The sequence below is a fragment of the Myotis yumanensis genome, unplaced genomic scaffold (assembly GCF_028538775.1).
Source record: "Myotis yumanensis isolate MYYU_CA2020_CCGP unplaced genomic scaffold, mMyoYum1.0.hap1 SCAF_11, whole genome shotgun sequence".
In the NCBI taxonomy this organism is placed as follows: domain Eukaryota; kingdom Metazoa; phylum Chordata; class Mammalia; order Chiroptera; family Vespertilionidae; genus Myotis; species Myotis yumanensis.
In genome coordinates this window covers 12,902,272-12,928,144 of record NW_027223762.1, presented here as the reverse complement: position 1 = coordinate 12,928,144, position 25,873 = coordinate 12,902,272, and the positions used below count along the sequence as shown (strand labels likewise).

The 25,873-nt window shown below is 54.1% G+C and overlaps 1 protein-coding gene across 1 annotated transcript in view; it reads right to left on the bottom strand.

Annotated features, from left to right (window-relative positions):
- Positions 1 to 1,677: 1,677 nt before the first annotated feature.
- TOGARAM2 (TOG array regulator of axonemal microtubules 2) overlaps positions 1,678 to 25,873 on the bottom strand; it is a 43,159-nt gene continuing 18,963 nt past the window's right edge. Inside the window, exons 8-19 of the mRNA XM_070428402.1 lie at positions 24,227 to 24,377; positions 23,836 to 24,000; positions 21,877 to 22,030; positions 20,801 to 20,906; positions 19,559 to 19,794; positions 17,329 to 17,487; positions 13,716 to 13,833; positions 13,234 to 13,328; positions 11,964 to 12,156; positions 10,899 to 11,115; positions 5,219 to 5,305; positions 1,678 to 2,099 (exon numbers count right to left, since the gene is read on the bottom strand). Coding sequence (XP_070284503.1) covers positions 1,843 to 2,099; positions 5,219 to 5,305; positions 10,899 to 11,115; positions 11,964 to 12,156; positions 13,234 to 13,328; positions 13,716 to 13,833; positions 17,329 to 17,487; positions 19,559 to 19,794; positions 20,801 to 20,906; positions 21,877 to 22,030; positions 23,836 to 24,000; positions 24,227 to 24,377 — 1,938 coding nt within the window. The 3' untranslated portion in view covers positions 1,678 to 1,842. The remainder of the gene's footprint in view (positions 2,100 to 5,218; positions 5,306 to 10,898; positions 11,116 to 11,963; positions 12,157 to 13,233; positions 13,329 to 13,715; positions 13,834 to 17,328; positions 17,488 to 19,558; positions 19,795 to 20,800; positions 20,907 to 21,876; positions 22,031 to 23,835; positions 24,001 to 24,226; positions 24,378 to 25,873) is intronic.

Sequence of the window (25,873 nt, the reverse complement as noted above, 5' to 3'; positions counted from 1 at the left end):
AGCACAGGGGACGGGAAGCTTGGGGTTTGAAAATGTACTTGGAAGACAGGCCAGGAAGACAGGGAGTTAGGACAATGACCTTGAACTTAACCTCTGCCTTCGAAATCCCTGCCGGACTCTGTCCCTGAGCCCCTACACTTCTAAAAAGCCCTGAAATGTTCTACTAGGTTCTAGGATCTTGACAAGCAGACAATTCAATCTCCTGACCAAACCCAAAAGTTTGCTCAGACTCCAGCAAACAAAACCAATGACATGATGTAAAAATAAGCAAACACTTAAAATCAGCCTCCAGAGCATCTTTGATGGCTCCCAGTCCAGCAGGCCTTTAACCCGGTTCAGAGGGAACCAACCAAGGGCCAGTGGAGGCCATGAAGCCCCCGCTGGGACCACAATTAGGTGAGAAGTGCTCACACTGGGGCTAAATTACCCAAAATCACACTTAAGCTGCCCATTAAAACCCAAACCCCAGGATGGCTGTGTGCTGCGCACACTCACCCCAGGGCATTTGGGGGAGGGAAGGGGCGGCCTAGTTACACCTGGCAACGTGGGCAAGATGGGAAAGTGGCCTCCTACCTGGGGCACCCACAGGGTTTAGAAACACAGAGGTGAGTCGACTGGGGGCTTCCTGGCCTGCTGTGGGGCTATCTCCCCAGAAGAGGCTCAGACAGTGGCACTCCGCCCTGCGTCAGGTGGGGCCTCGGTGCTGACCCTGTGACCTGCCCCAGAGTGTTGCCGTGGGTCTGGGCTCCTTGACTGGGACCATATTGCCCTTGTGTTTGGGGTGATGTCCTGAGCCCTAATTCTTCCTGGTCACACCACTGTCAACCTGCCACCCGCCCTCGTCAAGGCAGAGCCACTCCTCCTGTGTCCAGAGACCAAGCCCCGGATGGCCCCCTCTCACCTCCAGGACACCATTTCTCTTATGGCCCCTCTCACCTCCGGGACACCATTTTTCTGGCCACTCCATCAGTGGGCAGCACCTTCCCTGCTTCCTCGCGTCCTGGCTCATCCTGATCCAACACACCCTCCGGCTTAGAGATCCAGCCCAACTGGGGGAACCTGCGTGGTTCCAGAGCCTCTGAGTGATTCCACGTGGCCCCTGCTACCGCGTGGAGCCGGAGGCTCCGCCAAGTGCTTCCACTGATGTGTTTCAAGTGCAAACGCACCATCTACTTCAGAAGGAGCCAGAAGGGCACTTCCAGGGAGGGCGCTTAGGAATGCCGATGTCACACTCTCCTTGCCTCTCCCTGAGCTGGACAGATGTCATGAGCAGGCTGGCATAGGACCCACTGACGCTGCACGGAGAGTTTGCAAGGCAGAAGCACAGTGTCCCCCCACCCCCAGAGCTGTTTGTTACACTCACCTCCAGTCAAGCCACTGGCGCATGGACTGGAATGGAATGACCGACTCAGGGTCCCAGGACTGGGGTGGGGGTTGTCCAGCTGTTCAAAGACTGGGGGGCTACGCCCCAAAATGGCCTGCGCCGTGTGGGCCTGTGCTGCACTTTTTCTCCCTCGTTCTCTGTCTTGGTATCATCCACAGCCCGTTTTGCTGTGCCCATGTTTTGTTCTGTGTGCCACAAACCTAGTTATTGAAAAATTCTCTGAGGTTAAAAGAGTGGAAGATAAGAAAAACTTAGAAAAATAAGTCGTTCTTTTATTTCTACTGCAAAATACACTATGTACATCTGGAATGCTAAGGGAAGCAGACCAGGAGATGATGCCATCATAAACATAAAATAAGATAAAAAAATAACGATGGCCTATTTCAGATCTGCCTCTAACCCAGCTGGCAGGACCGGTGGCTGTGGGTGCCATCCCTCCGTCGGTGACCGAGGCTGCCTCACCGCGACTCCATGGCCAAGAGCTCCTGGAGGGTCTGGAGGACATGCTGTGGCTGGCCGGCAGCCAGGTCCTGCAGCCGGGAGCCCAGGTGCTGCTGGAGGCACCGGGACAGCCGACACGCCACCGCGCGGACGTTCCCACCGCGCCCCGGCAGCACCCCGTTCCCGATCATGTTGGTCAGGAAGTACCAGAGGACCGGAAGGACATGGCGCTCCACGGCCTGGGGCTTCCGGGGGCACACCGAGGCCACCAGCACTGTCAGAAAGAGAGAGGCAGGGTTACTCCATCGGTTAGTCTCGGGACACCAGCTCTGTGCCTCACAGGGCAGCAGCCCCCCCAGGGCCAGTGGATGCCTGAGGCACAGTGCCGGGCCTCACGACAGTTATGGGCTCAGGAACATACAGTGAGCCCTTGACTTACAAGTTTAATTCCTTGCGAGACCGAGCTCATTAAGGAGCTCGTTAACTCAAATTACTCTATCAGCTCAATGCAAAAAATCGGCCGAGAGACAGCTGGTATCCCAAAAAACTCATTCGTCGGGACACTCGTAAGTCAAGGCCCCACTGTATTTCAATTTCTTTTAAAATGAGAAGAAGGAAATTTAAAGATATGCAGCCTGGTGTGTATTTGTGTTTATCCCAAATGGTCATAAAATAACATTTTAAATATTTTCTTTAATGGAGGGAGGGGTAGGCCAAGGCAAAGTGCTCGGGGTCCCAGCAGCCCAGGAGAGAGGAAGAGAGAGAGGCAGGCACACCTGATTCAATCCTGCCCCTGCTATTTTCTGGCTGGTGGGAGCTTGAGAAAGCCGCCTAACCTTTCTGAGCCTGTTCCCTAATCAGTAAAGATCATAATCAGGAACCAAACTCTTGAGATTGTTAGATTAGATAATAAATGTATGTGAAGTGCTGAAGTAGGTGGGCAGGTGACAACTGGTACTAGTATTGCTTAAATCCGCATTATCACCCATGAGACTTCATGCAAAAATAGGGAAAACTTGTACTCAAGAGAGAAGTCGACGCCCTTTCAAATGGCGTATTCCCAGCGTCTGGATGCCAAACCTCACTGTGCGGCCAGCTACCTACTCTGAACACCTAGACTCAACGTTTCCTAAATCTCCACCTGCAAATGGGGGTGAGAACTTCCCCAAGAACCAGGCCCAGGCAGGGCCCCCTGCTTCCACCAAAGGGTGGGGGGATCCACCTGCGCCCAGTAGCTCCCACCCTTGTTCTGCCACAACCACCACCCTGGCCTACACACACACACACACACACACACACACACACCAAGGAGGCATCAATCCCGCCCGCATGAGTTCCCATTCCCCCGGGTACAGGGAGGGGGGCACCTGGCTGATGGATGCGTCTCTCAGGCTGGCAGAGACTGGCAGTGGCCCTTCTGGGAGTCATCATGAGGAAGAAACCCCCATTAAACTTAAGCTTAAAAGGCAGCTAAAGTAATTAGCAAAAGATTTACGGGTGTTAAGCTGTGCTATTATTAGTCCAAGCCTGTGTCGATTGGAACTCCTTCTGTGTTCCTGACTGACACCTAGTTAACAGAAGAGCTACATAGAAACTCTTGCTTTGGGGGGACCGGGGGATATATATAGTAAATAGATTATCTAAATTGGGGTGCCCACCGACCTCTGTGCCCCATAAATGACCAAAACAAGGACAGGAAGGCTTTTACCCAGAAAATACTGATTTGGAGCAACAGAAAGGGTTGCCTGTCTGGTACCCAGGTTGGTCTAGTTATGTGGCCCAGTTCTCACCCCAGGGCACCCATAGCATCGCACTGTGGCTGCATGTGGCCCCAGCCCTGCCTCACTCGCCTCACCTGCTTGGGGAAGGCCTGGCACCTGGATGGAAGGTAAGGGGCCACTCCGAGGTCACTGGGATAACTAAACCAGGACAAGCAGCACATCCAGGAGAAGAGCTGGGGCGGTGGAGGAGATGGCATGATGCCTGCAGCCAGGCTGCATGTTCTGAGCACCCCAGGGCCCGATGCTGTGAGGCGCTGGCTGAGCCAGCAGGCAGAGGCGGGCACAGGGTGGGATGTGCTCTTTAGAGGCACATGAAACCAGGCAGGAGGGCTGGGGAGAAGGCAGGCAGAGGAAGTGATGCCAGACCAAGTGGGCATCGCCCAGGTGGAGGAAGAAGGGGGGAGAAGGGCTTTGCAGGCAGAGGTGAGAGCGTGGGCGGCCGGCCTCTCTAAGGAGGGTGGCATGCTGGCACCTAGGAGGCAAGGTCAGGGCCGCTCAGGCAGAGGCCCATAGCACGGAGGCTGAGGCTTGGCTCTGCAGCCAGGCTCCTGGGGACAAATCCTGGATTAGCCGCCCAGGGACTTGGGCACTTGACCTTCCGAGCTTTTGGGTTTTGGTGGGTTTTTTTTATTTCTATTAAAGGGATAATCATGAAACCCCACCCTCCTTGCGAGGTTGTTATGAGGATTTGTGATCCAGGGCCTATAACTGGGGGTGGGGAAGGGGGCAGAGTCTAGAGGGCCAGGTGGAAACAGGCCGTGTGGGTCCCTCTGGGGAGTGAGTCACTCTCATGAACACTGCTGGGGAGCCACGCAGGGGGGTGGCATGATCATCTGCATCTTAGGGGGCCCTCAGCAGTCTGGAGAGCAGGCCGAGTCCTGCCTCTATCCTTGATGGGACCTCCCTACGATGGGGAGGAGACTCCCGGCAAGCAAGCAAGATGGTCAAACCATCTCAGCAACCTGCCCAAGGTCAGAGTTGGCCGGTGGCTAACGGGCCTGTCCGCCCAAAGCCTGTGTCCTTCCCATGCTGCCTCCTCCAGGGCCACAGGAGAAGGTTTCGGGCCTGGAATGAAATCACTGAGGCTAATGCTGTGCACTCAAAGCCGACAAGCTTGGCGCAGGCTTTCCCGGCTGAAGCTTGAGCAAGGCAGAGCCGACTCAGGCCCAGGCCCCATCTGCACGTAACACAGCCCCGGGCAGCTGGCCGGGGGGTTGAGTGGGGTTGAAATCCAGCCCACTCGCTAGCTGCACATATGAAGGAGAGGCAGCTTTCCCTAACTGTCAGGACCACGCTGCTGCTGACCAAGTCCTGGACCGCAAGGCGGGGTCTGCCCAGGCGGGACCAGGTGCCCGAAGACCCGTGGCGGAGAGGAAGACAGGCATCGTGGTTTCTGAAGAACTATTCCAGTTATGTGCCAACCTGCTTCATTCTGACCAAATGCAAAGATCATCTTCTGGCCATGGAGGGGTTATCTTTAAAACCCAGATTATCAAAAATTGTAAATGGTCTGGAGTTAATTTTGGTCTAAGACAAGTGGGCTCAACCACATGCCAGGGGAGGAGCGTAGAGACTGACCTGAGGGTGGGGGGCGTGTTTGGGGGGTGCTCACCTGTCAGGCGGTCCGTGACGTCAAGCACTGCGCGGCCACCGAGGAAGCGCACCCGCCCAGCAAACGTCTGCAGGAGGCAGAGGTCGTCTGGAAGAGAGGGAGGGTGGCCGTGGCCGTGATGCTGTGGCCTGAGCAAGGGCGCCAGCTCAGCACTAGGCACCCACGGCACCCATGTCGGGAAGAGGCCCTTGGAGGCCCTTGTGTTATTACAGAAGGAGCCACTGGTGGTAAAATCACAGGGGCTGGGGAGGTGGTGTTTCGGGATAAAGAGGCGAGTCTCTGGCCTTCTCTGATGTGTTTCTAAAGTCAGCTCCCGCAGGACACCACGGGGACTGAATTTAGAAGCTGCTCGTTCTTCCCCATGCTAGCGGATATCTCCTGGCTTCTCAGACGCTCGAACTTGGAATCCTGCGTCCCTCACAGAGACACATAAGGTGAGGAAAGTCCCCTTGCTCAAGGAAGGGACACGAATCTAGAATACACACAAGGTCAAACCAGTCTCCTTCCCCTCCGGCTGCCTCTGCATGAACCCCGGAGGCAGCCAGCACACCCGGCCCCCAGCGTTTCGCAACCATAGCAGTCATAGCACAATCCAATGGGAGGTGGAACAAAATGCACTTTTCAGAAATGTGGCTGAGGGTCTGGGAGGTGAGGGGCGCTACCAGGGCAGACCCCGGCCAGTACGTCCCAGGATCCCAGAGCTGACCATCTCGAGGCCAGATTTCTCTTTACAGGGGACAGCATTTAGGGACCTGCCTGAGGAAGTCTTTTCAGACGAGTTACACCTTTTCTGAGCTCCTGCAGGACCTCAGCAGAGTCTTCGTATCCCCACTGGCATGCAATCAAAGCTTTCTTCTTCCATCAGGTGGCCATTCTAGCAAGAACTAATTCCTGTTTCCCTCGCTCTCTTCCTGAGACTTGTAAGGTATACAGAGGAGAAAATGTACTCTCTGCTGCTTCCAAAAACTCCATCCATAAGACAAGAGTCTTGAAAATAATTTGCGCTGGGAGGTAAAAGAGAATATTGCAGGTTGCGAGACGTGGTCTCACGGTGTCTCGGCAAAGCCGTGATTGTATAAGTTTTTATGTCATCACCTGCCATTATTGTGTGCGGGTGTTTCTATCCCCCCTCCCCCATCAGCCATGAGCTCACCTCTGAGCACAAGGACTTCTCCCTCCATGCTGCCCCCCTCCCCCCACCTCACAGTCCAGAACATTTTCTGGATGCAGTTGGACCTCGCCCTCCTGGCCACTGACATGGCCTCCCAGAGCAGGAAAGGAGAAAGACCTTGGGGAATGCTGAAAAATGCACGTCCAGCAGACACCTACTCCAGAGCATGGTCCCAGGGGCCTGGCACACAACAGGTGCTCAGTAAATGCTTGCAGCCCGGCTGGCGTGGTTCAGTGGTTGAGAGTCGATCTATGAACCAGGAGGTCATAGTTTGATTCCCAGTCAGGGCACATGCCTGGGTTTCCAGCTCTCCAGTGGGGGGCGTGCAGGAGACAACCAATTGATGACTCTCTCATCATTGATGTTTCTATCTCTCTCTCCTTCTTCCTTCCTCTCTGAAACCAATAAAAATTATGTTTTTTAAAAAAGAATAGAAAACATGGTGGCATATGAACAACAGCAGCAAAAACTAGAATCAAACTGGACTCCTGACAATAAGCTGAAGAGTTATGATGTCACCACGCAATCAGCTCAGTAAGTTATGATGTCACACAACTACCTTCCCTGTGGCTGCCAAAACTAAGTCTGTTCATCACAAGGAAAAACTGGAAAGAGCCACCTAAACAGAAAGTGCGAGCGATGGTGTAGCAGGTGACGGAGCTGCGCAGTGACTCAAGTGTGTAATGCTATGTAAATGCTCGTGCTTTGTCTTTTAAAAAAAAGATTCAAATGTGTAATGTAATCACAGCCATGTATACAAACAGGCCCAGAAAAATATCTACAATGAAAAACGCCAAAAGTTAATGATGGTTTATTTTAGGAGCTGGGACTGTAAGTGAGATTTTTCCCCTCCAGATGCTTTGCATTTTTATTTCCTCAATAACTAATAAGTATACTTTTACAGTGGTGGAAAGTACACTTTACATTTTTAAATTAACTAGAAAGACTGCATAATGGCATGGGAAACTGGGTCGTGTTAAATGAAAGACGCAAAGTCAAAACTGTACTTACACTATGGTTTATAACCAGGGAAATCTGTGTGCATGCAGACCACAGAAGGTAAGGGATGTCCTCAAGCACTGGTGTATTAGAGGGGCACCGCGGATGAATTTGTAAATTCCATGAACACAACACGTTGGTCACATGACTTATACAAGGTAATAAGTTTCCAGTCAGAGAGAAAAATAGCCCAAGTGGATCTGAAGCCACCCATTTCCGAGCTTATCTCTCTCTGGCCAGAGGCTGCGGTGAAGTGACAGAACGTTGGGCGCTCAGAAGCCTGAATGTGGGGGTCTGACCAGGAGCAGGTGAGCTGTCAGCCGTCTGGTGCTTCAGTGAGTGACACTCCCGTGTAAGTCACCCAGTACCGAGCCCAAAGAACCAGCCACCGGCTCAGGAACTGCCTCGGTACTCAGACTAATGCCCCTAAAATCAGGTGCCACTCCAGCCTCGCCCTGGAGAAGCCCTCAGGCAGGCAGGGCCAAAGGGCAGAGGTCAGGGAGCAATGTGTCTCCTTCCTCGCCATCTCCTCAAAGTCGGGAAGGGACAGAAATCCCACCTGCTCTGTAACCAACACACCGCCTGTCCCTAAAAAGTCCTAAAAGCTAGAAGAGGTGTCGTGGCTGGTGAGTCACCTTGATCACTGACTTCCAGAATGAAGAGGGGTCTTAAGACGCAGCCCAAGAGGCCAGCCCCCCAATGTGGCTGTACTCCTGACCCCCGTGGCCCGGCGGAGCAGGAAGTGAATACAGCCTGTTGAGCTGTTGCGTTGTGACTTTTCACATTTAAGTACTTCGCAGCATTGCACGGAGGCTCTGCAGCTTGGGGCCCAGAATCCCTTGTGGGGCAGAAGGACCAGGCTTGGGCGAGAGCTCCCTCTGCTCAAAGGGCTCCGAGCCACTCCCAGGAGGAGCCGAAGGGTGCCGAGGGCCCCCCCCCCCCAGAACCACCAGGGCCACCAGACTCAGCCTGGGTGACGTGGGAAGGAAGATTTGCACCCCTTCTCTTCTGTGCCACCTGCCCCATCCCTGCTTCTACCACCCAAAGCCCTGGGCCAGGGGGAAGTTTAGTTATCGCCTCCATTTCACCCTCTGCAGACCAGGTGTGACCATTCCAGACATGCGAACCCCTCCTGGAAAGAGTGTGTCTACCATGGGCACACCCCGGCAGAGATGAATTCTTCTTGTTGGCAACCTAAATCCCTCAGGTCTGACCTAGGTCTGTGGTCGGCAAACTGCGGCTCGAGAGCCACATGCGGCTCTTTGGCCCCTTGAGTGCGGCTCTTCCACAAAATACCACGTGCGGGCGCGCGTACAGTACGATTGAAACATCGTGGCCCATGTGCAGAAGTCGGTTTTCGGCCTGGGCGAGTCTATTTTGAAGAAGCACTGTTGATATTTGGCTCTGTTGACTAATGAGATTGCCAAACACTGACCTAGGTGGATATGGGACTCAGCTCATCACTTCCTAGTGAATAGTTCTTCCAAAACCAATGCTGCTGGTGTGGCGGAGAGGGTACGGCTCACAGCAAAGCCACGCGGCCCTGAGCGCCCACTGCCACGCCTGTTCAAATGACGCGGAGCCAAGACCCAGAGCTTCACGCTGTAGGCCCCATGGGAGCCTTTGCCAGGGATTCACTGGACTCCTCCATCCCTCCAAGGCCAACCCCATTGCAGTCCAGCCTCACCCTGACCCAAGGAGCAGAGAGGAAGTTCCCCTCCCACCTGCTTCCAGGCTCCCTGCACCAAGTGCCTGAGCTGATGGGCCAGAGGGGGCACCGTCAGCCACACTCGAGGACACCCTGTCCCAGGAGGAAATGAGGATCCTAGGCGTCCTCCTGGAAACTGCAACCTGCCTGCAGGTGTGGTCAGCTCACAAAAGCAGACCCTCCCCAGGGCCCTTTCCAGGGTGCCCAGCCCAGGTGGGGGCCTGCGTCTTATGACAATGCGAGAGCTAGCTTCTGCAGCCCGAAGCTGGCCCGGTGGCAAAACCGGAAAGGAAGAGTTAAATCTCTCCTCAGACAAGGGTGCTTTCCTCTTCAAACAGCTAAAGCCTATTGTGCTTGGTGTAGGTTTTCCCAATAAATCCAGGGCCTGCGATGATTTACCAGGAGCCTCGGTTATTGGCAACAGCAATCTCACTTACCCACAGCAGCCCTGAGAACAAGCCATAATTTAGAGCTGGATTTATATTATTTGTTCTACAGCGACAAACCCAGCAAATCATAAATTCCCTCTGAGACGAAGGGAGGAAATTGACAATATTTATGAACTTGAAAGGCGGAGGAGGGCCTGGACGGGCGTTTGATTTGTAACTGAAACTTCTCCTGGAGGCTCCAGCCAAGGACACGGTGCTGGGCCCAGGCTAGGACGCGAGGATGAGGCGGGGGGAGTGTGTGGGCCGGGCCAGGTCCCAGCCTCACTGTGGGGATCCTCTGTGGGTGCTAAAGAGAGGACATTGCTCTATGCTCATCAGAACATACAGCAAGCAACAGGCAAACAGCAACAGTTCCCAGATCCTGAGCTCTCTTGCATCAAGGCAAGACTGGCTTGTGAAAACTCACGGCTCCATTCCTGTCTGGGACATAAGTCTAAGTGTGACCTACATTCTCGCATACCCTGGGAGGTTTGACCTTGCACGTCAGCCTGTGTACTAGATACACTAAATAGCACCTTCAAATAATCTATAAAGGACTGAGAACCTAAGTCTATGCACCAAAGTGCCACCTGATGTTCAAGGGCCAAGATGTGATACTGCAAAGCCCGCAGGGAACTGGGAAGCCCCTGCCTTTCCTGACGTCTCTCCCATAGCTCCTTCTGCTTTTTCTTTTCATTCCTCCCCCAACCCTATTCCAATGTCACTCCCCACCCCTCACACCAAACCCCTCACACCCGAAGCTCTGGCCCCAGACAGTGTTGTTAAAAGGCAGCTCTCAGCTATTTCACACTCAAAAAGCCAGTGGGACCCCGGCCTGCCTCCTGCACCAGACGACCAAGCTGGCCAGCCCTCCAGGCCCGCCTGCCCGTCAACTTGTTCCTCTCCAACAGGCTCGCCCTGCGGTCTCACCAGCATCCGCCTGGTCCCCATACGAGCCACATTCACTGCTGCCATGTCTACAACTAAGACAATTCTTCCCAACTCCTTCCTGGCAATCCTGACCTGTTTTTCCTTCAATACCCGGCTGGCTCACTCTGGGGCGCCATATGACGTTGGGTGAGTCATTTACGTCGCATGTGCTAACGGAGGCAAGACTACATCATCTCCACGTCTCCTCCAGTTTCACCATCTAAGACACGCAGGTGGATGGGACGTGGAAAAGCTGCCAACAAGAACCTCGCAGGCCCTAGGCCACCGACCCGTGCCCTACACAGCCTCTGGGAAAACGTTGAACCCGTGCCTTTCACCACTCTGCCGATGGCCAAGCAGGAAGGGTGGGCCCAGCCCAGGGTGGCACTAGGGAGGGAGCCAGCTGCCCACCAGAGCCAAGCGGGACCACGGCAGGAGGCTCACCCAGACTCTCGATCATCGCGTCCAGTGCAGACAGAGCGGCAGCATAAATCCCCGAGTTCTTGGAGTTGAGGTTGTCTGCAATGGCGACGATGATGGACAGCAGCATGGGGTGCAAGCTCTCTCCAAGGAGGGGAATCATCTCGGTGAGGGACTCCAGCGCCCACTGGTTCACTTTCTTGTTGGAATCCTGAAGCCTTGGGGTGAAAGCATCGAAGACCTATTGAGAGAACAGAAACCAAGAGCCTGTGGGAACCAGGCGGGCAGGAGTCCCACAGCCCAGCCACCCACCTCGGCCGGGGGCCCCTGCGGCCCTGACAGGCGTCATCCAACCTGGGCCAGAACACTCTCAGTGGCTAAGAGTGCGCCGCCTCAAAGGGGTGGGGCGTGCCGGAGGGCAGGACGACCCCACGTTGAGCACTCGTGTGCCCAGTTTGAGAGCATCTTGTCAGGTACCCTCACTTTCTCTTTCCTGGAATGATCTTAACAACCCGGCAGGCCTGTGTTCTCATCCTCACTTTGCCATTAAAAACAAAAACTGAGGCTGAAAGAGGTGAAATCACTGGCCTAGCTCACACAGCCAGGAAGAAAGGAAGCCCAGGCCTGCTGCCTCCATGCCTGTGTCTCAGCCACTCGCCATGTGGCTTGGCTGTCAGCAGCCTTCCTCCTGGAAGAAGCAAACATCTGTTCTGGTTTCCAGCCTGTGCCTGCTCCTCACCCATCCTGGCCCTGTCTCCTGGCCAACTACATGCTCTGCCCCGAAACGTCATGCACATAGCTGGACCAGCAGCGCCCTTGGCCACGGCACCCTTCACTCCTGCCCTCCTCCCCACAAGAGGGCTGAGAGATGCCCGGGACACCTCTGAGCGGTCCCACAGTGCCTGGTAAGAGGCAGCGCCCTCATCCCTTCGGCCACTTCCAAGTAGTCTTAGAGCGTTACCAAGGCAACTGGCTAGCAAATGCTTGTTGGGCTCCCTTTCCCCTGAGGGGTCTGGCCAATGTCTAACCCTGTTCAGAGTTTTCCAAATTGAAGTTGCACCCATGGGGAGAGACGGGGGGAAGGCTCACCTGGACCAGGTTGGCGGTGATGAGCTCCGGCTTGGCCTTGCAGTGCTCAAGGAGCCGCCCCACACCTTCCATCCGAGACTGGTGGTCCTTGGCCTCCAGCAGCCGTGTCAGCTCCCGCAGCTGCTCCGCCATCTCCGAGCCACCCCGCCAGGAAGAGCGCAGCCCCGCCAGCCTCGGGCCATTGGAGCTGAGCCTAAGCAGAAGGAGCATCTGACCTGGGCAGCCGGGGCATGGACACACCTTATCCCAGGCCCCTTCCTCCGGGGACAACAATATGGTTGCCTAGAGCCCCAGGGGGCAGGACTCTCTCTTCCTGCCTTTTCTTTTCAGCAGGCAGGTGAAAGACGGAGGAGAAAGCTTGGAGTGAGGGGGCGGAATCACAAAAGGATAACTGGGGCACGTTTCACCTAAGAGTCGGGGAAGATCTTGCCAGGTGCCTGAATCCTGCCCCCTGGTTGTCTAGGCCCTGCTCACAGTCCTCCAGAAACTGGAACGATGTTTAAAAGTCCTGTTCTCTTACGCTGAGATCACATGCCCCCTGTGCCCCCTGGCCCATTCCAGCCAGAATGAGAGCAGCTCCATACAGAACTCTAGCCTCATCCCAGCTCAAAGCCTCGCTCTTCTGAGCTCATGCCTTGCACCCGAGTCCCACCGGCAGAGCCCGACACCATTCTGTCATTCATTCCTACATTCCACTCTCTGTCTTCTGAGCACCAAGACCTGTGCAGGGCGCTGAGAACAAGGAGATGAGAGATGGTCTTGCCCTAAGGGCTCGCAGACCCGTGGGAGACAGGACGGCTAAGTCCATGGCTGACAGAGGACTGCAGGATCGGGATGACCTGTCCCCCAGAGGTCGTGGGGACACAGAGTGTAAGATAGAGCTCTTGGGAGAGGGTGGCAGGTGAGCTGGATCTCGTGGGATTTGGTAGAATAAACAGGCTTGTTCTAGGTGCAGACGGCCCACACAAAGCAAAGAACCAGCAGAAGCAAAGGCAGAGCAGGGAGAGAGAAGAGAAGGGGCCGGGAGCCCGGCTGCTCAGGTCTGGCCCAGAGGACACGTGGGAGAGAGCAGGAAGCTACTCTTGGAGCGGGGGTGGGCTTCCCTGGGTCCCTGCTAAGGAGATCAGATGGGTCCTCCCAGGAGTTTAAGTGTTAGGCACAGGAGTGACCTTCAGATTCCTGCTTGGTTTCTAACTCCCGGCCAGAGCCACCCTGGCTGCCCCATCAGCATCTTGGAGGTGGAGCCCCAGGGAGACAAGAGTGGCCGTACCCGTCCTCACCGGGCAGCCCATTTTCACACACGGCCAGACTCCTCGACACCTTGTGGCCTTTGGTAGACGGCAGTTCTTCACTCTCTTCTAGTCCCTTGAAAAATGCACATAGAGCGTGAACCAGAAGGAGTAGCCTCTGGGGAAGTGCCGGATACTCCAGCCTCGACCTTAACCTCTCCCCCTGGAGGCCTCCCAGGGCGCAGCTGAGCCTCCCAGAGCGCTGGTAGTCAGGGCCAAGTATTGGGGGTCAAGATCCCCATTTCACAGATGGAGATGTGGAGGCCCAGGGAGACTCAAGGGACACAGGCAGAGAGGGGCAGAACCAGGCTTAGAGGACAAGGAAATCATGCTGACCTCGCCCGGCAGGAGTCCTGGGTGAAATAAAAGCCTCCGAGTGCAGCCCCCACCCCCTGACCTGCGTGAGGGCTGCCAGTCTCAGCTCTGGTCCCCCACCCAACACCCATCACACCCACCAACTCACCCGCTGTTTAATGGCCGCCATGACCTTCCGCAAGTCGTGGGATGGCAGGCACTGCTTCAGAAATGCGTCAAACTTGGCGTTCGACATCAAGATACTCACCATCTTCCGGCCATAAAACCTGCCACAGGACAAAGAGCAAGATGAAGAAACAGCCACAGAAACATATTGTAAAGTTGCTGTACAACTTCGCACAGCTTTCTAATTATAGTAAGAGAGGTTTCAATACTTTTACTAGTTATGACAATGATCCCTACTTATTTAAAGACTAGATTCATACAAAAATAAGCACCATTCCCATTACAGAGAAAACCACTATTACAAATTTGACATGTTTTCTCATCATCTTTTTCCAATTTATATACATTCAGTTGATATCAGAATGTATATACAACTTGTATACAACTTTTTTTACTTTATCATTAATCATCTTCCCATGTTACCCTTTTTAATGACTCTATAATATTCCATTGGATGGCTATACCAAACTTTTTCTAGTACGGGTATTTAGAAATCTGAGGAAAGGCGCAGTGGGGCAGAATAGGAGGAAGTGGTCAACTCTTCCTGGTGAATAGTGGTTGGTGGGGCAGGGAATCAAGGAGGGCTTCATAGAAGAGGTGATCCTCGGGTTGGGATTCAAAAGGTAAGTAGGAGTTCACAAGTGGGACAGGATTGGGGAGTAAATGGGAGGAGGGGGGCATTCTCAGATCCATAAGACAGCCTGACACATCAGCAGGCATGTTCCTGGAGAAAGGCAGGCAGGGCTGAACTCTGGAACAGAGGAGGCTGGAGGAGGGGTAGGACCAGTTTAGGGAGAAGGTGAGGAGTTGGACTTTAGCCCACATTCCCTGGGAAGCTAAGGGGGGAACCAATTTGCACTGTGAGCAGTGTGGAGGATAGATCTTTGAGGACAAGGCTAGGGCCGGAGACCGATTTGGGGGCCACTGTAACATTCCAGACAAGAAAGGATAAAGGCCTGGAGCAAGGCGGTAGAGTGGGGGTAACCAGATTCAAGAGCTGCTAAGGAAGTTGAAACTGCAGGACTTGGTAGTTGACTGGAGGTAGAGCATGAAACATTGAAAATGGCCATATATTGCTCAACTGAAGACTTTATTGATTGTAAAATGCACCATTAACTTATTTTCCACTAAGGAAAAACAGAAAAAGAAAACACTGGCCACGTTCACTGCCTTCAATGATGCTGCCTCACATGTGAAGGCAGCCCTTTCGCATGGGATCTCAGCAACAGAAGGGAGCAGTACTTAAGGGGAGTGTATAGTACTTGCTGGCGGCTTTGCAAGAAAATGCGGAATTTTGGTTATTCCTTCAGTGATGAATGTTTGCATTGATATCTAATTTATATCCCATCACTCTATTTCCATGCCTTATATGCAGTAACTTTTCATTTCGATGCCAAGCAATAGTATAATATTTCTAAGACATTTTAAACAGCAATTAAACTCAACAATTCCCCACAGAGCATCCACGATGTCTTCTTAAAATAAATAGGAAAGGCTAATAAGCAAAGAAAGCCTCTTAGTGCAGTTCCTACAGTGCAGGTTTTAATTCAAAGGTTTATACCATGAGCAGCAATGACCAAGTTTGCAAATGTGCAGATAGTAAAACCTAGGTCATAATTGCTCCCTGGTCAATAACTGTGAGCTGCCTGATTATAAGACATTAAGATGTGGGGAGGAAATGTGTCTTAGAATCAATGAAGTATGAAATTCCCCATTCTGCACCTCAGATGACTCAGTAAATAATAGTGACTTTTAACAACAGAGGGAAGAAGCAGGCTTGGGGAGAAGGCAATGGGTTCATTTAGGAGCACTTTGCACTTGAAGACGGCAGTTGGACATCCTGCTGATGGGTCCTGTGGAGGCACCAGAGATATGGCCCTGAAAGGGTGTGGGCTGGAGCCAGAGGTTGGGAAGCATCAGAGTCTCCTGTGGCTGGAGCGCCCGGAAGTGATGGCACCTTTCAGAGAGAGTCACACGAGGGGGACAAGGACTAAAGACACTAAAGAATGTGGCCGCCGACATTCCGAAGGCAGGGAGGGTGGGGAAATGGCCACAGAAGGACAGGAGAACCAGGGAGGAGGTGCCGTGGAAACCGAGAAGCCTAAGGTCCCAGGAAGGAAAGGCCAGTGCAGTCAGCACGATCCAGTGTGAAAGGAAGGTCAGAGGGAGAGGGTGTTAGACTTTGATTTCCATCCCCCGCAGCAGTTAAAACAAACCACCCAAACCTTCTCTCCCCTGACAATATTGCTCATGTCAGTAAAAGGTAATACCATTCACCCGGTTGCTCATTTACAAACCTCAATGTCATCTTTGCTCCCTCTTTGAAAGCCAACCTCCTGTCGGCGCTGCCCTAACCCTAGTCCAATCCACCTCCCTTCACGCAGCAGCCGCCAGCCCTTCTTGCCTGGGCCATGGGGTAGCCATCAGTCCGTGCCCTCCTCCATCCCGGCTCCACCCCCCACTATCAACCCTCCAATGAGCAGCCAGGGTGTTGGCTTGCATGTTTTTTAGTAAAAGGCTAGCAAGCATATAAAGAAACTCTCAAGCTAGTAACCAGGTAAAAAGCACGCTGCAGCAACGAGCTGGCACTGTTACCCGTTAGATCAATGAAAATTAGAGAACCAGGGTGGACGTGCCTCTGGGGCTGTACCACGTGGGGTGCAGTCTGCAGACATGGCGACAGCGGGCTGTGAGCTGAGTGTGATTAACTAGACCCCAACCCTGGGTTTGAAAGCCAATCAATCCGAGCCCATCACTCTCCTGCGTAGCATCATCATCTAGCTGCCTCATGCTCCTACTAAAAACTCCTCCAGTGGCTCCCGGTCACACACAAACCAAAACCTCAATCCCTGACTGTGGCCTGAGAGGCCCTCCTTGGCCTGGCCCTGCCCCCTCTGCCTCATCACCCACACTGGCCACTCCCTGCTCCACCCAGCCTGGCCCTGGTCTTCCATGAAAACCCAGCTTAGTCCCACCCATGGGCCTTGGTACCATTGCCTTTGCCTGGGACACTCCCACCCCAGATCCTCAAAGAGCCGAGCTCTTGATTCAAATGTCACTCTTTAGAAAGATCCCCCCAACTCTCAGTCTAACATAGCCCCCACCCCATTCTCTATTACATCTTGTTTTTTCCTCTTTATCCCTTACCTGTATCTAAAATTACCATAATTATTTATTTGTTTATTGTTCGTCTACCCCACTAGGAGGAAAACTCCAAGACAGCTGAGGCCTAATTTTTCTTATTCACGGTCATCGCCAGAATAATGAAAAGAGTGCTCCTTAACGATCTATTGAAAAAATGAATACTGAGTCTTGACAGAGAAGGGAGCTGGGGTGGGGCAGGAAGAAGAGCGAGGTCACTGTGGCTGGAGAGAGTAGGAAGGTGGGCAGTGGGGGTGGGAGTGCTGACCGTTCCCTGAGCAGCCTGGCTATGACGCTGGGGAGATGGGACCGCTGTAAGGAAAGGACACCGCTCCGTCCATCCATCTGTCCCCATGATCCCGGGGAAGCCGCGCTGTGAGGGCCAGGGCTGGCTGGTTGCCCCATCTGCCCTGCACAGGCCCGGTCAGCAGTCCCCAGGCCCTGCCCTGCCTCACCTGGTGTCCTGGTTGGAGTCCTGGGCCAGCCTGACCAGGTTGCGCAGCAGCATGTCCGTGCTGTCCCTGGTGCCCGAGAGAAGCTTCTCGGCGCCTATCTGCTCCAGGACGGCCGCGAGGTGCTCGGCGGTGCATCTCCGGACCGAGGGGTTTCTGTGGCTGAGAGAAAACACGGCACGTCAAGGGCTCAGTCAAGGAAGGGGAGGGGGGCGGTCCCCAGGCTGGCCCACATGGACCTACAATTGTGCATCCATGTTTCATGCTGTGATGGCCCCTAAATCCTGTCCCGTGTGGGCTGAGGAGAATCTTTGGGGAAAGAGCAGACCCTTCCTGACAATGGAACTGAGGTTGACAACAACCACAGGGGGACAGGCAAGAACAAGGGAAGCCACTTGGTGTCCCTAGAGATGCCTGTGCCCGCCGCTCTCCGCGTCTTCCTGCGTCACAGCCTGCCCTGTCTAAATCAGGGGTGGGGAAACTTTTTTTCTGCCAAGGGCCATTTGGATGTTCATAACAAAATTATCAGGTGTCCTGATAATCAGGTGGCCACACAAAATTATCAGCTTAAAATTTTTCCTGCTGTGTTTGGTCAAACATTTCATTAACTCACCCCTAATGCCTGGGCAGGGCCGGACCAAATGATTTCGTGGGCCTTATACGGTCCACAGGCCAGATGTTCCCCACCCCTGGCCTAAGTGCTCATCCCCATCTTTCTCCACCAAGAAAGGTCCTCCCCAATCAGCATCTCTGCCTTCCCCGGCCCCCAGGCAGACCTAGCCACTCCCGGGGGAGCACTGCCCCTGTCCCCACCATGCACAGGTGCAGCCCTGCGGCCCCCAGTCAGGCTGGAGCTCCCGGGCAGTGGGCAACTAGTCTCCCTCTTAGTTGAATCCCCAGTGCCCGCCCGCTGGGGCCTGGGTCAGCCTGACCAGGTCGTGCACCAACAGTCCGAGGGAGCTTACTGCACATCTACTGAGTGGAACTGAGACAGGAGGGAGGGACGGTGTTGGTGGGGATTTGGAATCCTAACACAGGGGACCTGAGATCTTACGAGAGAGCCCCATCAGGATGTCACCTCTTCCTTTTCACCTTTTCAAGCAGGGTCTTCGAGTCCACAGTCTATCAGGCAGCACTGGCCTCTTCCCCCGCCCCTCCTGGGCTCTCCCTAGTCAGTGTGGTCCAGGCACTGGCACCATTAGCATCTGAGTCAGAATCTGCATTGTAGCAGGACCCCCAGGAATTCTAGGCTCCCCCGAGGACACCTGACCCTGGTTCCCACAACAATAATCAATCATCTCAGATTGTAGTGAGGGTACCCTCTGTGCCTGGCACCCTACATCTGAGCACCTTCAAACCATTATCTCCTCAACTTCATAAGCTACAATTATCCTCATCTTGCAGGTGAGGAAGCTGAGGCAAAGGGAGGAATCCAGAAAAACATACAATTAATTTGTCCCAAGTTAATAAGAGCCACAGTGAGCAGGGGACAAAGGTCAGGTGGAGGCAGACCCTGTTCTAAGTGCTCTTCCATGAATCTATTCGTTTACTCCTCACAGCAATTTTATTATTCCCATTTCACAGATGAGGAAATGGAGGGACAGGGCAGTTAAGCCACCAGGATGTGAACCCGGGCAACGTGGCTTGGAGCTCCTCACCCTTTGCACAGGCTGCGCCCAGAGCCTGGTTGCCTGCTCACTGCCCGGGTCTGTCTGAGGGCCTCCCTGCAGAAGCGTCCTGGCTGGCTTGTGGTTGAAAACTCTTTTGCTGGCGGCAGGAGAAAGGGCTTGAGAAATGCTTTAGGTTTTGCTTTTGGTTTGGGTTTTTCTACGAGGGAAAAGCAAATCCGGCCGCTGTAGCAGTGAGCCCCATTCTCCTCCCCAGAAGGCCGAGCAGTGCCAGCTGAAGATGAGAGTGTGCCTTGCTCTCCGACGGCCCAGATTTCATCAGAAATGCCCGTCCCCTGAACAGGCGGAAGGCTGCCTCTGCAGTGTCTCTGGGGATGTTAGCTCTGCCACTAGGACTCCTCAGTTTTGAACAGAACAAAGCACCCCTCCCTGTCTGCCAGGTCTCCTCACCTGGCTCCAGAAGGTGGGACAGCCCCCACCAGGAGCTCCCCCAGCTGCACGTGTGAAGCACTTGCTCAGTCCCCCTCCTCTCCCACCCCAGGCCCCTCACCTCCCCTCCCCTTCCTGGGCCACCCCCACCCCTCAGACAGCTGGCTGCCACATACTAGATGCCCGTTGAGGTGAGGGCCGCCAGGGATCGGGCAGGGGTCACATGCTCCACCATGGCCCCCAGGGACCGGTTGGCCGCTCTCTGGATGAACTCGCTGGTGTTGCCCATCTTCTGCAGCAGGCAGCGGGCAATCTCTTCCGCCTCCTGGTCCATATTCTTCTTCAAGGCCCGGAAGAGGTCTCCCAGGACGCGGATGGCCAAGCGGGACACCTTGGAGCGGAGGTTGGTGACCTCGGGGAGAGATGGGAGAGGAACCACACTGCTGGACCCTGTCGGGGGCTCCAAGAATGGGCACTGCACCCCCACCTGTGCCTCCATCCTCACCTCAGGCCCAGGACTCCTGGGCTGCAGTAGCTCTGGGCAATATTTTGTCCCATTTAAAAAAATATTATTACTAATTCCATCATTATCATCTGAAATTTGTACAACAGTCTTCCAAGTACTTTTATAAATAACTAGAGGCCCGGTGCATGAAAATTCATGCACTGGTGGGGGGGGGTCCCCTCAGCCTGGCCTGTCCAGGAACCCTCAGGGGATGTCCTACTGACAGGGAGTGGACCTAAGCCGCAGCCTGGCCTCCCACTGTGGGAGGCAACTGGGCCTATCAGGGGAAGGTGCTGCCCCTATCACCCTGCTGCTGCTGACACTACTGGCCCTTCTCAGCCCTCGCAGCCACTGTGGCTTTGTCCGGAAGGATGTCAGGAAGACATCCAGTCTATCCGGTCTAATTAGCATATTACACTTTTATTAGTATAGATGTTCAATTTGATCTTCACAAGGCCCCCCACTGCAACAATCTATTCCCAAGGGGTTGGGGGCCATGGCCTCCATCTGCGATGAGATGCATCTTATTGCCCATCTGGGCCCAGCCCAGCCCAGCACCAGCCCCTGGGAGAAAGGGCTTGGGAAATGTTACAACCACCCTGAAGTTGGAGACTTGGCCGAGGACACTCCATCCCTCCTCTGGCATTTTGAGTACAGAGGAGAATGTAGGCCGATGGCATAGAAATAAGGAAACCCCAGGCCTCAGTTTTCTAATCTGAGAAATGGGTGGCTACCTCCCACCTTAGTGGCTGAGGGCTGAGGGCTGAGAAATAAGTGGGAGATGCCCCTGATCCAAGGAGCCATGGCTTCTCCGTGGCTGTTCTGTGACCCACTTTGAACAGCAGCCCCAGGGAAGGGGGACAGGTCGGAGTGGGCAGGGTGCACAGGACACAGGCTGTCTGGGAGGCCTCACCTCTCCAGTCACGGCCAAGGACACGTCATGCAGCCTCCCAGCGAGGACCTCCGGGTGACAGGCTGCCAGGCGCTGGACGCTCACCAGGCCCTTCTCCTTCATGTGCCTGAGAAGCAAGCCCAGGCCGGTCACAGGCAGGTGGGGAGGGCGGAGCCCCGCCCCCTCTGCAGACCAGGGGCACCGCACCGCCACCCTCTCCGCACCGCAGCAGGGTGGGATTTGATGGCCCGAAGGCAGGGTTTCCTGCTGGCACACCCAGGCTGAACCCTTATATTTTTAAATATGTTTTTATTGATTTTTAGAGAGAGAAAATGGGACAGGGATAGAGAGATAGAAACTTCAGTGAGAGAGAGAAACATCATCGATCAGCTGCCTCCTACATGCCCCCTACTGATGATGGAGCCCGCAAACCAGACACGTGCCCCGACCGGGAATTGAACCAGTGACCCCTTGGTTCATGGGTCGACGCTCAACCAGTGAGCCACACGGGCCAGGCCCAGGCTGAAATCTTAGCAGTCCAGGAAAAGCCATTCTATGGGACCCCTGGCTCAACCTCACCCAAGAGGGAAGCCCACCCCCAGGACCAGGACCACCACCCCTGTGACAAGCTGGTGCCTTCAAGAGGGGGTACTTGAACATGAGGACAGAAGATGGGGAGGGCTTCCCACAAATGCTCTGGACCCCGAGTCATGGCGCTGCTCACGACTAAGAGTGTGTGTCCGCCAGCGCAGGGGTGGGAACTGGGAGCAGGTGAACTTGGCTTAGAGAAATAAAGGGCTGTGACCTTTCTAAGGTTTCCTAAAGAAGCACTGGGGAGCCTCATTTATACCTGCCATGCTGGCTCTGGTGCACCATAGAGCAGTACCCTGGGCTTTTGGAGCTCATGGGGCAGACACAGGAGGCTGGACACACACACACGCGCGCAGACACACACACACACACACCTCCCTCCACGGGACCAGGTCCCAGCAGTGGGAGAGGTGGGCAGTGGGAGAGGTGGGGGGGCAGGGGAGGGAAGCAACTATTCTGCAGCTCTCCCCCAGCCACCACGCATGAAGGGGAAGGTGTCACCTCACCAGTCACTGCTGTCGAGGCACTGGAGGGCATCCATCAACCCCAGCTCCGGGTTCGAGAAAGGCCTCAACTCCTTAAAGGCTCGAAGATCCGTCTCCTCCTCCTCTTCTTCCCACTCAGGGGACCCGAAAGTTAGCACCGCAGGTAACGAGTTAGCTGCACTCACGGTAAAGAAACGAGGGAGTTTTTACCAGAGGACCCGAGGCTTGGCCCGCAGCACTGAGCCCACCTCCCCGGGCATCAGGGAGAAGGACGGGGAGCGCTTAAGCCAGCGCTGGGCGCCGCTTCCTGGGAGCCACACAGAATCCCAAACTCTACCTTTTGTTGAGTTTTCCATTCCTGCATTTGCCAACCTGTTATTATAAACAAACTTGCCTGTGATATGCTACTTGATGCCATGTGATTGAACCCACCCACCAGCAATACACCCCCAATCCTGCCCACTCTGGCACACCCAGGAGGTCCTGGGCAAATCTGAGCTGAGGGGCAGCCCTTCATTTAAAGCCAAACACAAAGGCCTCCTTCCTACATTCTCTTCTCAGCTCTGCGTTGGCACAAGAGTCATCAACCAAAGTCTTAGTCCCGAGGGTCCACCATCTCCTTGCATGACCTTGAATGACCTTGAGACTCTAGGTCTCAGTTCTGCTGTATAAAATGAGTAGGGTGGATTAGATAGAGCACTATTTCCCAAGTATCAACCATTCAATGACCACTTTCATGGAGTTTGGGGTTTTTTTCCATATCTCTTAATCACCTATACTTTAATTGTTATGGTATTTTTCTTAAAATTAAACCACTTTTCAAATCCTACATAAGTTTATTTTAAAGGGAAATTTATGTCACTACCATAATTGGTAAACTAATATCATTTGTCATAAAATATGGCCAATGTTCACAGTAAAACTAAAAGAACCTTCTAAACTCTAGTATAAAATTGCAGCCAGCTTCCCATGTCTCAAGCCTGGAGAAAGATTTCTATTTAAAAGGAGATTTTTTGCCCTGGCCGGTTTGGCTCAGTGGATAGAGCATCGGACTGCAGACTGAAAGTTCCCAGGTTCAATTCTGGTCAAGGGCATATGCCCAGGTTTCGGGCTCGATCCCCAGTAGGGGGTGTGCAGGAGTCAGCCAATCAATGATTCTCTCATTGTTGACATTTCTATCTCTGCCTCTCTTTTCCTCTCTGAAATCAATTAAAAAAATATTTAAAAATAAATAAATAAATAAAAGGATATTTGCACGCCTTAAAAACATGCTCAAGACGAGCACCAAAGGAAGACTTCCTGCTTGAACAAACGGATAGAAAGGGAATGGAAAAGGAAGTGGGTCAATGTTACTTCCGGCTAACGCTGCCCTGCTCTCCCGTCAATGTCCCACCACATCTCGCACTCACAGAAACTCTGAACCAGGTTGGTGGCTTTCAAACGTTCCTCAATAGCACATTGTTTTTGAGTGAACTCTCATGTGGACGCCCGGAACACAAAAGGGCGAAGCAGAGCAGACGTTCCCCTGGAGGAATGGGGACAGAGCCCCATTCCTTGACCCCCTCCTGAACATCCCAGAGAATCTTTGGGTCCTCAGATCCCGTCTGTACCCAGCACTGTCCAGCCTTGGCATCTTATGAGGCAACCTGCAGGACACCCGGGCCTTCCCAGAACTCTCTCCTCTTCTTCCTGGTGTTTCCAGCTACTTCCGGGGACGCCGTTTCCCAGTATCCGTGGTCTAGGACATGTCACAAAGGCTGGTCATACCTGTCCAGCCATCACAGCTCCAATAGCCCTACCCCGGGGGTCCCAGCCCGGCCCATAGATGCTTTTGACTCCCAGACTTTGTTCCTCTCTCTGGTGGGAGGGCCACCCCTACTCTAACATGGGCTGCCAGGTTCACCTTTGCCAGGCCCACGGTATCCCAAGGCAACCCAGCGAGAGGGGCACGTACCCCCCACCAGCCGGTCTGGGCCCCACCTGAAGCATGGCGGGCGAAGCGGGGCTCCTGCTTGCTGACGGGGATGCTGGGCAGTGAGGCCCGGTTGGCTCGCTTCCTCAGGACGACACCGTTGTTGTGTCTGCGGGGGCTGCTTATCCCAGTGGGCACAGACAGGGTCCCTCTTCCCCGGAGGGGAAGGAGGCCTGTGGGGGGAGAGAAAGTCCTAGGATGGAGCCAGTTCTGTCTGATCCCCGACCCCAGCTGCCTCCTTTGGAAATGGGCCCAAGGGTGAGCTACCAGAGAGCAGGTGTGGCTCCCTGTCCAGCCTCAGGAGGAGAAAGGGAGGAACTGTGGCAGCCTCTCTTTGGGCCAAAGGTGTTGGCCAAGAAGTCTCCCAGCCTGAGGGAATCCTGGCCCCAGTACCAGTACCTTCCTTCATCGAGGTTCTCCGGGCACCCAGGCTCTGGGCCGTGAGCTCCCTCGCCCTGCCCGGCTCCTCCGCCCTCTGGACCAGCTCCATCTCCTTCTTCTGCTTCAGTCGCATCGTCTCCTGGGCGGACTTGGAGATGGTGAACTGGATCTGGCACAAGGTCAAGGCAAACTCCATTACCCTTGGGGACCCAACTGTGCTTTCTATACCTTCATTCATTCAAGCGTGTGCCAATCACTGTTCTGGGAATAAACAAAATGACAAGGCCGTGCTTCCAGAGCGCTCCCATGGAGTGGGGAGACCAGGGGACAAAGAACAAACAGGCCCGCCTCTAACGCCGGGCACTGCACGCCAGCAGGAAATAAGGGGCAGAGGGCAAAGGGCTTCTGCCTTGGGCAGGAGGGCCCAGGGGACTCACTGAGGAGGCCAAGAGTAGGCAGCGACATACGTGAGGGGAAGGAGCAGGCCATGCAGTGTTCGGAGCAGAGGGAACAGCGAATGCGGAGGCCCTGAGGCTGGGGTGTGCTGGGCACGCTGGGAGCAATGAGGAGGGCGCTCTGGTTGGAGCACCCAAGTCAGAAGATGCTGGGCCACCGGCTGGAGTTGGCAGGTGGGGCAGGCGTGAGCGCGCTGGCTCTGTGGTCCATACCCAGGACCCGGGTTTTTCCTCTGCAGGACACAGCGAGTCACGGGAGTCTGAGCAGAGGATGACGTGATCTGACTCCCACTGGGGGAGGGGCTCTAAGTGTTGTTTTGTTTTAATTTATAAATATATACATATATGCCTCAGCGACCATTCAACCATTCGACCTGTAGCTATGACATGCACTGACTACCAGGGACAGACGCTCAATGCACAGGCATGGAAATATGGAACAGATTGATGGATCTCAGAGGGAAGAGGGGAGGGGGAGGACGGGAAGAGATTAACCAAAAATCTTATATGTATACTAGAGGCCTGGTGCATGGATTCATGCACCAGTGGGGTCCCTCGGCCTGGCCTGCGGGGATTGGGCTGAATCCATGCACCAGGCCTCCGACATTCCCTGAGGAGTCTCAGATTGCGAGAGGATGCAGGCCAGGCCAAGGAACCCCACCAGTGCACAAATCCATGCACCAGGCCTCTAGTTTTGAAATAATTTAACACGAGAAGTTGCAAAAATAAAACAAGAGTTCACATGTGTTGGAGTGATGGGCTTGCATGAGGGTAGCAGGAATGGGATGGCAGACTGGCTGGATCTGGACTATTTCAAAGTGGAGCCCACTGCTCTTGCTGATGTGTGAGGTGTGCAATGAGAGAGAGAGAGAGGAGGCAAGGATGGGCCCAAGATTTTTGGCCAGAGCAGCTGGAAGGCTGGAGTTGCCTTTTACTGCCACCCACCATAGAAGGTGAGTATCTATCTATCTCTCTATCTACCTACCTAACTATCTGGATAAGGTTATATATAATATATAACTTATACAATAATTTAGGTCATATATAATATATATACTAGAGACCCGGTGAATGAATTCGTGCACAGGTGGGGGCCGGCCAGCCAGAGGGAGGGGCCGCAGGAGGTTGGCCAGCTGGCCCCACCCCCATCAGGCTGGTCAGCCAGCTACAGTGAGCACATAGTGACCGGTCGTTCTAGTCGCTTGGCTTT